At 36.3% G+C, this 11,231-nt stretch overlaps 1 protein-coding gene across 2 annotated transcripts in view; it reads left to right on the forward strand.

The window, feature by feature from the left end:
- The window catches only part of LOC117316607 (potassium voltage-gated channel subfamily KQT member 1-like), a 140,319-nt gene extending 133,202 nt beyond the window's left edge, over nt 1-7,117 (forward strand). For both annotated transcript variants that reach the window (XM_033871274.1, XM_033871275.1), the window contains 3 exons: nt 410-608; nt 1,690-1,786; nt 6,294-7,117. In XM_033871274.1, coding sequence (XP_033727165.1) covers nt 410-608; nt 1,690-1,786; nt 6,294-7,091 — 1,094 coding nt within the window. In that variant the 3' untranslated portion in view covers nt 7,092-7,117. The remainder of the gene's footprint in view (nt 1-409; nt 609-1,689; nt 1,787-6,293) is intronic.
- The last annotated feature ends 4,114 nt before the right edge of the window (nt 7,118-11,231 follow it).

Consider the following 11,231-nt stretch of genomic DNA (forward strand, 5'->3'; position numbering starts at 1 on the left):
ATCACAGCTATAATCATGCATTACTCCCTAATTCACAAAGTCTAAGAAATTCGGGAAAGATACGGTCTGTTGGGTAAGCAGGCTGTTCTGTCTACAATTTTGATATTCATATTGTTAATTTTCAAATTGATTAATCTGCCGGGATAAACTATTTTTGTCACTGTTAGGTAGTGGCCTAATTTACCTTTGTAGTGGTCTGATTTACCTTTGTAGTTAACTAATTTACCTTTATCTGACGATTATTTTATGTCAGAGGCGTTTCCTTTCTTTACTGAAATTAAGATGTCTTTGTGTTTTTGTTCACAATCAGTCATCCACTGATAGCAACAAAGATTTTGCAATACAATCAGAACGAACTGTACTCCTGGCGTATAATTCCATACTTCATTGCAAATATGTTTCTTTTCAGAGGAAGACCATTCTCCAAAAATGACTCAGCTCACGGAGCAACATAAAAAAGCTATCCGAGCTATCAGAAAAATAAGATATTTTGTATCCAAAAAGAAATTCCGAGAGGCACTTCGACCTTATGACGTCAAAGATGTCATTGAACAGTACTCCGCTGGTCATGTGGATATGCTCGGGCGAATCAAAAGTCTCCAATCAAGGTAGGCATGCTAATTATAAAAATGAGATAAAAATTGTCATACTTGATTTTGCGGGATTAATACTTTGCGGTTATCCCTTACCAGTTTGCGGGTGTTAAATTTCTCGCAACAGTGATTTATACAATGTATTAACATTCATAAGTAAACAGGCTATACGTCTATTCATTTATATATATATATTATAGATATATTTTTGCGATATAATAAATTATCTGATAATTGTATTTAATTGAATTAATCATATAAATATATATACATTCAAGCGCAATTTTCATTTCTGTGTGATAATTGCTTGAAAAAGGAATGACAAAGAGTTAGTCTTTCATAAAATACAATAACAGTAACGTACAGATCGAATATATACATGTAACCTATGAAAATTTATGATATTTTAAGGAATTTTTCTGCCAGAAAATAATTTTCATAATTCTGATTAGTCGCAAAGTTACTGGTAAGATATGTGGTGGGTATTCAAACTTTGAGTCCCATAAGAGCATCACGAGTCCAGTACACAGATATCGGAGTACCAAAACTTACTGTCCAATAAAAGAGTACACCATAACAAAAATGGAAAATTAGGCCAGACACTGAGATACCAGGCACAAAAATGGTACATAACAGATATCAGTGTTTACACCATTAAAATAGCAGGGACACCCTATAAATGAAGGATTACATCATCAGGTTTGGTAGACGAAACCTTATACGTCCATGGCTTGGCTTCCTATGTTTTGTTTTGATTGTTTGAGTCCTATCAACAGTAATGGTTATTTACAAGATGCATACCTATGAGGAGGGTGTAGATCGACATCAGGTTCCCGCTATCACAAGGAGACAAACATGAACATACCCCAGCCTTCCAAACCAAATACGTCCATGGTAATTAATATCACACCAGCTACGATGTATGCTGTCAAATAAAAACATATAAATCATAGACACTAATGTTTAATTGGAAAACTTAAGCAGCAATGTACCCGTTTTTGATTTAGATGTTACTTTATGTTTGTGCCGCAGCGGTGTTTTTTTACTCATTCATTTCTGATATGTTTTTTGTTTTATTTTCTATCATTGAAAACAGGTTGGATCAAATTTTAGGGAAGGTCGGAAGTAAGAAAAAAGACACATATGACTCCAAGCAGAGTTTGGCCTCTCGAATCGTCAAAGTAGAACGCTCAGTAAGTATGTGGTAGGCGAGGCAATTTATAAACACTCCATTTTGGATCATAGTTTGTGACAGTAAATCTCTCTATCTTAGAGGTTGTACGTAATGTAGCAAACTACCTAGCACTTACCGTGTTATATTTCGCGGTTATCCTCCTCCGATAAACTTCGCGAGTAATAAACTTCGCGCAACACTCCCTTGTTGACATTGTGCGGTAAACACTTTCATCATTTGTGTTTATATGCAAAGCTATTTTAGCGCTAAGTTTAAAGCCGCCTACTCCGAAATAACCTAGAATTCTAGTTACACACATGTATTGATGGGAATGCCAGATGCTCATTCACGCTCTCCTAACATTAAAATGACCATTTGTCTGGACGCTTGACCGGTGGAATCCTTACGACATCAGTGTATAAAATAACTTGCCGCATTTTTTATCGGGAGATTTTCACGGAGTCGAGAACGAAGCTACAACAACGTACACTACATATAAACTACACACATGGCTGTTGCTTACGTATCGAGTATATGATAACTTGCCTGATAATGATTTCATTTGAACATATCTGCAAATATCCTCGTAATAAGTGAATTACTATAAACAAACATACAAATAAATACTTAATTTTAAAATAAAGCCAAATGGATACAACAAAACATAGATAAAATTCAGATCTGCGAAGCTGACAATGTTCCAGGAACACGGAACAAACTAACCAGCAATCCAATACACGTCCGGCAAAATCGGAAATCGAGACTATTCCTTTTTCTGCTCTTGATAATATCCAACGAATCAATTCTTTCCCTAAGGAAAGCCTGAGGTTTTACCGATCCCAGTCACTTTTATGTTTATTTTATCTAAAGCCAACGCTTTCGGTGGTCAGCCATTTTGTGTTGACTGATAACCCGCCTGTTGCATTGTGGGACTAATTTGCAAAGAAACTTGGTCCGTCTGACCCAGTTATTATTTTTGGGAATGTCCCGTATACTTTCATAGATACACAGTTTTCTCCAATTTTGGATTCGGAATAATTTGTTAGGTATATATCAAGTCTGAAATATGTAAAGAGGTCAAAACGTAAACATTTATATATATTTCTTAAGGAGTATGTGGCTTAAAGAACCGCCAATATACCGAAATTAAATCTTCCCGCGAATATAACAAAATAAACAGTATAAACAGGATGTCTCAGAAACCATGCCCCACTTCAAACCTCAATTACAAGTTAAAATGAAAACGCACGTTTATAAATTGTAGAATTTTCAAACGATGTAATTGATACAATTTGATAGTATATACAAACTGTAGCTTAATTAACAAATATCAGTTTCATTTTCAAAAACAAGAAATTTTATAAAAGTCTTCATTTTACATAATTTGAAAAATCATGTCTAAAGGTCTGTTGGCGTCAGAACCAAACAAATAGCCAGAAACATTTAGTTAGCTGAAGAAAGGTGCCAAGATATATACGATTCAAATTCATTTTACTATACTACTAACAATATTCTTCTTTTATCAATGTCTATGTGTGAATAGTAAGTTTCCTGTCGGAAAGACTAATTATTAAAGCATACAATGTGCAAATTTAAATTAAGAGTTCAAGTGAATATTTGAAATCGTTAATGTGATATATTGATATCTTGTTACATAACATTTTAAATCATCTCCGTTAAAAAAATTAAGATTATGGGACTTGTAGACATGGAAACTGCCTTGTATCAATAAGATTTCTAAGAAGAGTACTTTTATGTACAAGCTTTAAAATCCCTATAGATTTATATCGATATCTTGCCGCATTAGCAAACAAGATTTTCTACTTGGTCTGATATATAAGATTGGAACTGGGAACGGAATATGAGGCAAGCGCGCTTACCTATTCAATCATTGCTTTTCACGTCATATTTCATTAGCTTTATTTCCGTCTGATGTACTGAACAAAGAGCTTCTATTGTCATGGCGATAATCTCTGCGGAGAAGACAGAATACAATGGGGAAAAAAACAGAAATGTATTTATTTTCAGAAAGACATCATTCTTCAGTGCTTCCGCTTGTCGAAAGCGAAAATAGAGTCACTTTGATCCTCCCAGCTTAACGTAGATTCTTCGCATCTTCATCTCGTTGATAATTATTGATATGGAATATAATATACACAAATCGAACGAGATAGATTGATTCAATTAAAAATCAACTCAATTTGCTCACTGACAATTTACATATAACATAACACGGGCACCATTCATTATGTAATTTACGATTCGACAGGAACGTGCATTTTTATATTTCAACTGTGTTAATATCTCTCGTCCTTCATTTGTTCTTAAGGGATTGGAAGTCCAGACATGCTAACCAAATGATTGAGTGTTACGTTAAAACTTGGTAAAGGTCACAACGGAAAGAATTTCCTGTATCTGACTGAAAATAGATACAAGAAACGAAAAGACAATGCAATCAATTGGTCGCTGTTATATCTTTTCCTCCATTGTCAGAAGATGATTGATGAAAAGAAATGATTGAATAAAACTTCAGCAGACCAACAGATGTTCTTATGGGAGACAAAACAAGCATTCTTTCTATTTAATAATAAGCTTGCTATTTTTTAATTGACAACATCATGCATTCGAAGAGGGCCATCAAGTACTTCATTGAGTAATTTAATGCCATCTGTTTTTGATAATTATAAATCATTATCATTTTCCAGAATACAATAACTTCTTCCGTTTTATCGACTGCATATTTGTTTAATTTTACGGGGCTAATATTTCGCGATTGTCCTTGTCGAAACTAGTTTGTTGGTTATACATTTCACGCATTTATATATATATATCATTTGTTTTTATATATAAACGTTCACTTACATACATTTGTGGTGTATACATTAGTATTCGTTGGGCATTGGGCTATTGTCGCGGGATATTTTATGTCTGCGCCTATAGCGACATTAATTCCCCAACACACATTACCATCTATACAGTATACTGTTGCATACTAAAAAGGCTGTAGCAATAAAATGTTAGTTTTGAAAAGTAAATAATAAAACAGATAGCTCAATTAATCCATCAATGATATTCCGTTCCTTACCAAAATCTACACACAGATTGGCTTGCTTACTTCGCCAAACCGCAATAAAATCTTGGCACCTATTCTTCAGATTTGAAAGCTTAATGGGATTCAAAGTATTATACAATTCATGCTTAATTTGGTTTTTTTTTTTTTTTTTTTTTTTTATTCTGATGTAAATTAAGAGACGCCAGAAATAACCTTTTTTTTATTTCGTATTTGTAATACAACCGGTATATAATTTTAAAAACTCTCTCTACAAGCCGTATCGATGGCAACTAGCGTGATAAAGTATTATTCCATCAACTGCTACCAGGATGTCAAAATCCCCTGTCAAATTATAGGAGGAAATGTAGATCTCTGCATATATTATCACTTACGTACTCGAGAAGATTATGGCATTTTAAGCATGATCCGAAGTGAAGATTCGTGTGCAAAGTATTATATAATGTTACGATATCCACACATAAACATCCAATCTCATGCGGCCTATCGTCATCGTATATAAATATCCAATTTCACACACCCTATCGGCCACTTATATAAACATCCAATCTCACACGGCCTACCGTCATCGTATATAAACATCCAATCTCACACACCCTATCGTCATCATATATAAACATCCAATCTCACACACCCTATCGTCATCGTATATAAACATCCAATCTCACACACCTTATCGTCATCATATATAAACATCCAATCTCACACACCCTATCGTCATCGTATATAAACATCCCATCTCACACACCCTATCGTCATCGTATATAAACATCCAATCTCACACACCCTATCGTCCACTTATATAAACATCCCATCTCACACACCCTACGTCCACGTATACAAACATCCCATCTCACACACCCTATCGTCATCGTATATAAACATCCAATCTCACACACCCTATCGTCCACGTATATAAACATCCAATCTCACACACCCTATCGTCCACGTATATAAACATCCAATCTCACACACCCTATCGTCATCGTATATAAACATCCAATCTCACACACCCTATCGTCCACGTATAAACATCCAATCTCACACACCCTATCGTCATCGTATATAAACATCCAATCTCACACACCCTATCGTCCACGTATAAACATCCAATCTCACACACCCTATCGTCATCGTATATAAACATCCAATCTCACACACCCAATCGTCATTGTATATAAACATCCAATCTCACACACCCTATCGTCCACGTATATAAACATCCAATCTCACATATGTCCTATCATTGTGGTATATTAACATCCAATCTGAAACGGCCTATCGTCCATGTATATCCTCATCCCACTCTATTGATTCAGCGAAATAATTTCCTCTCGAATAATTTTCATGTTTCATTTTCATTTTGTTTTGTTATGGTTTTGATAAGATTTATCAATATGTTTCAAAATCTAATTGAAAATAAAAATCAATAAAAAATTTGCCTTTTGTTTTTCAGACGGAAGACATAGAATCAAAATTGGACTTACTGTTTGATATGTACAAGGAGGATCGAAAGATATTATTGCAATATTGTCAGTCAGTGGCTCAGATCACAAACAATGTTCCAGCGTCAGGAGAGGCAACTCCTGTCGCATCATGCTTAAAATCTTCTACAAGTTCTCTCAAGCAACCTCGCTCAATCCTTTCGGACAAACAATCCAGCGAGCCTTCTACTCCTACTAATCTTGAAAACATTGATAACCCATCGATGCAAAGAAACCTTTCAGACCTCAGTCAGCGAATCAAAAAGCGTGTTACATACCGCTTACTCTCCTTGAACGTTGAGGCGAAGGAGAAACAGGAACCTTCCAGCATTCCATATAAGGGCCGAAGAAAGAGTGCGTCATTTGATACTGGTGATGAGCTCATTGTACATGGACATAGACAGCGATTCAGCAAACGCGAGGAAAGTGACCTCGAGGAAATGTTCCGGGAGGTTTCGACTGAAGTCAATAACGATTCTCCCGAGAAAGATTCCGTTGAACTACCGTGCTCCGAACAACCGCCTATGGCAAAAACTCCTCTTACCCAGAGCCAAAGGCGTGAACAATTTTTACGTGGACGGGTGTCACGTGAATCAGGCAACAAATCACACGATCGAGATCGCGATGTCCGCGAGAATGAATCATTCACACGTGTTGTTATTGATACTGACGTCTCCGAATCTTCAACAAATAATTCCCCTACACATTTATGTTATGCCTCAGACTCTGGTGTTGTCACAAGTCCATATAGAGAAAAACCTGATGAATAAAAAACTGTTTCCATTTTAATACTTTATGTATATTGATTTGTGCCTTCTTATTAGACTGTGCTTGTATTACAATATCCTTTATCAATTTTAATAAACTGTAAACCAACTTATTTTCGCGGGTGATTAACTTTCGCGAAAATTGCAGATACAGTAGGCCTTTTATTGCTGTAAATCGCGAAACAAAATCGCTGCAAAAAAGTCGTTTGGCATGAAAACGCGAAATTAAGTCACCGCCAAAATAAGTTGCTTTACAGAATATGACATAACAAACTTTGTTTTCAAGTTAAGCAGATATAGACGTATCATTTCATTGCATTTGGTCGAATTTACATGACTGAGCTCTTGATATATGTGGTTGGTTTATCTGTATCATGACCGACTACAACATGTGTGTGATTCCATATTATATTACTCCGAAAGGGGGTAACATTGTACATTACGGTAGGTTCGCACTATAGTAACTACACGTTGCTGATGTCGCTTATAACTTCAATAATTATCTCAAAACAAAGATATATCAAGCAAACTTGACACGTTGGTCTTCAGTGAAGATATATGCATTTTCAAATATAGGTCAACTTGTGAGAACAATAAAAACATACCAATGTGCTTTAAAACTGGCACAATATTAAATTGAAATTGGATTTATGTTGGTACTTATACAAAATGTTGGTAACTCATGGCTTGTGTCAATGTGTTACGCCTTATTCTACCATGTTTGCTATGTAACGCCAGTTCTGATTGGTTAAAAAACCATGTATTATTTTCCAATAACCCACGCTCGTGCCAATAATAGACGCTCGTGAGTCACGGCTGTTACAATTTTAAATATCTAATATTCACCCGTTTCATCAAAGGTTAATATAGCCGAGTGGGCTAATGGGTTAGTCTTTCAATATATTTTTATCACGACGCGAGTTCGAATCCTACGGAGGCCCCCACTTTTTTTTCTTTTTTTATCCTTTTTTTAATTTTCAAAATCAATGCCATATGATAGATGCTCTTGATCGTAGTACTGTATTGCCTGTATATTTCATCAACAAATAATGCAATACTCAAGAAATAAATTACAAGGGTTTCTCGGGGTTTCTTTGCTGTTTTTCTATTAGAAAGAGGTCGATCTCAGAACTAAACAGTACATGGTAGAATAGATATAATCAACTTTGACTCGTGTATTGTTGCAGAATATACAACTCGGACTCGGATATTTTGCAATTTTAATTAATAACTCAGGCCTGCGGCCTTCGTTATTAATTTAATTGCAAAATATCCTCGTCCTCGTTGTATATCCTGCAATAATACACGAATCATCGTTAATTATTTCTTAGATATTGGACTTTTATGTCTCCCAGATTTACCTCAACCTGTTTATGGTTTTTTAATTCATTTAAGCAGCGAAATTGTTCAGAATATACCAATGAAGATGAAGATTTCAAAATCAAGGAAGACCGGAAAATATCGAGCAACGAAAGGGAACTCTTGTAATTTTATAGTTTCCAAGGGCTAAATACTGAGGAATTTATATCAAAATCATTGAATAATATACAACTAGTTCACATCAACCTTCATTTAAGAATCAATATAATGTATTTGTTTTCACCTAACGTGCTATGATCAACGAATCATTTCCTTTGATTTTTCCTAGTTAATTTAAACTTGTTGGAAAAAACAATAAGTGTCAACATAAGACAACATAGTGGATAGTGTCATAGCCAAAATAACAATTTTCTAATAAAAGGGGGCATTTCAAAGAATTAGAAAAAATATCAATAAATTAAGCTATACATCAAGATTTGAAACCAACTGAGGTGGGAAGGTCCCAGGTGCGCATACGTAAACGTACGTACACGTCACCCGGGGTGGATTTTTTGGTGCATTTACATTATCTCGCTCCAATTCACACACGGTATGAGACGAGCACGTAAGACAACACATACAATAGACATGCTGACTCAGTGCATCGAGTACAAATATAAACCTTGTTACACATGTTTGTATTCGGTCATTAAGTTCCTGTAAAAACAATAAACATAATTATTAACAAGTCTACCAAGCAAGTTTAATAAAAATCCTATCCTTCTTTCACAAGACACCGTGCGGTAGGCCATCAGCCAATCAGATGACAGCAGGCACATTGATTAAGCGCGAAATTGCCGATAATCGATCTTGAGCAAGAGCTTCAAGTAATAAGTCCACCAAGCAAGTTTCATCACAATGCTGTCATTCCTTCAAAAGATATCGTGCGGAAAGCGAATCTGTACGGACGGAACCCATTTGTATATCCCCGTTGGGAGGGGGTAGAAATGGACTCAAAGCGGCCTGCTAGCTGACGATGCATAATCAGTTGGGCGGAAGTAGGCTATCTATTTTAGAACGGTCTTTGTCGATCAACAATACCCTGCGTTTTGAAACAACTCTAAAATAAATAGCCAACTTTCGTTCCACAGTTGATGCACCGTCCGATTTTGAAGTGTTACACCTTGTTGATATAGTAGGAGAATGAGCTCATATTTTTTGCGATAAACACTAACCAGACACCTGTGCTTTATCCTAGTAAATGTTTAGGATTTGCGCGGTATAAACGCGACCAAAATCGATCTGATGCCCCCATTGTAGCACCTTTGTTCTACCTCTTGTCATGTTCTGATATCCGTTTAACTAAAACTCATGTTCGAAACAATTCTACCAGGAAGACACCGTAGACAACGGGAAACAACAGAATCATAGGAAATTCGCATGTCACATCTGCGGCAAGTGTCAATACATCTTGAATCGCACGAAAAAGCAGTCTACGACATTATATCTACATCAAAGTATGATGTAGGCACTGGAATATAGCGGTGTTCTTGGAAAATTCACTCCATTCTGTGGCCAATGATGCCTTGGCGAGACAACATTAACTAAAATCACTGTCGATACCAAATTTAAGAAGTGATATAGCCGTACAGTGTATAACATTCAAATAGTAAATATATGTTCGAAATACAGATCCAGCGTAAGCGTAAGGGTTAGGGTGCCTGAAATAGCTATTTTCAGTTTTGGAAATAGCTGAAAGTCTAATGGATCGAGATCAGGTGAATAAGACGGATGATCTATCAATTTAAAGCCACAATCGTGAATGGCCGCAATGACAGACTCTTTAACCGATTTTGTCCATTTTGCAAATGCCGCTGGTCTTGTTTACTTTAGAGTGCTACCTCGTCGATATAAACTTTAGTGGACAGATTTCAACGCGAAAAGCGCTGAAATAAGATCACCACTAAACAATGTTCTGATTTTGCCCTTTTGTAATGGTTCTAGTCAGTCACATAATATAAAAAAAAATATTAGGATGATGTTTACGGACACACATCATGATTAGGAGAAATGTTGACGGACATACATCAATTGTGGGGAGATGTTGACGGATATACATCAATTTTAGGGAGATGTTGACGCACATACATCAATACCAGAGGATGTTGACGGGCATACATCAGTATTAGGGGGATGTTGACGGACATACATCAGTATTAGGGGGATGTTGACGGACATACATCAATATAAGGGGACATGTTGACGGACATACATCAATTTTAGGGAGATGTTGACGCACATACATCAATACCAGAGGATGTTGACGGGCATACATCAGTATTATGGGGATGTTGACGGACATACATCAGTATTAGGGGGATGTTGACGGACATACATCAATACTAGAGGGATGTTGACGGACATACATCAGTATTAGGGGGATGTTGACGGACATACATCAATACCAGAGGATGTTGACGGGCATACATCAATTTTATGGGGATGTTGACGGGCATACATCAATTTAAGGGGGATGTTGACGGACATACATCAATATAAGGGGACATGTTGACGGACATACATCAATTTTAGGGAGATGTTGACGCACATACATCAATACCAGAGGATGTTGACGGGCATACATCAATTTTATGGGGATGTTGACGGGCATACATCAATTTAAGGGGGATGTTGACGGACATACATCAATTTAAGGGGGATGTTGACGGACATACATCAATTTTAGGGGGATGTTGACGCACATACATCAATACCAGAGGATGTTGACGGGCATACATCAATTTTATGGGGATGTTGACGGGCATACATCAATTTTAGGGGGAT

Source organism: Pecten maximus, chromosome 18 (assembly GCF_902652985.1).
Source record: "Pecten maximus chromosome 18, xPecMax1.1, whole genome shotgun sequence".
NCBI classification, from domain to species: Eukaryota; Metazoa; Mollusca; class Bivalvia; order Pectinida; family Pectinidae; genus Pecten; species Pecten maximus.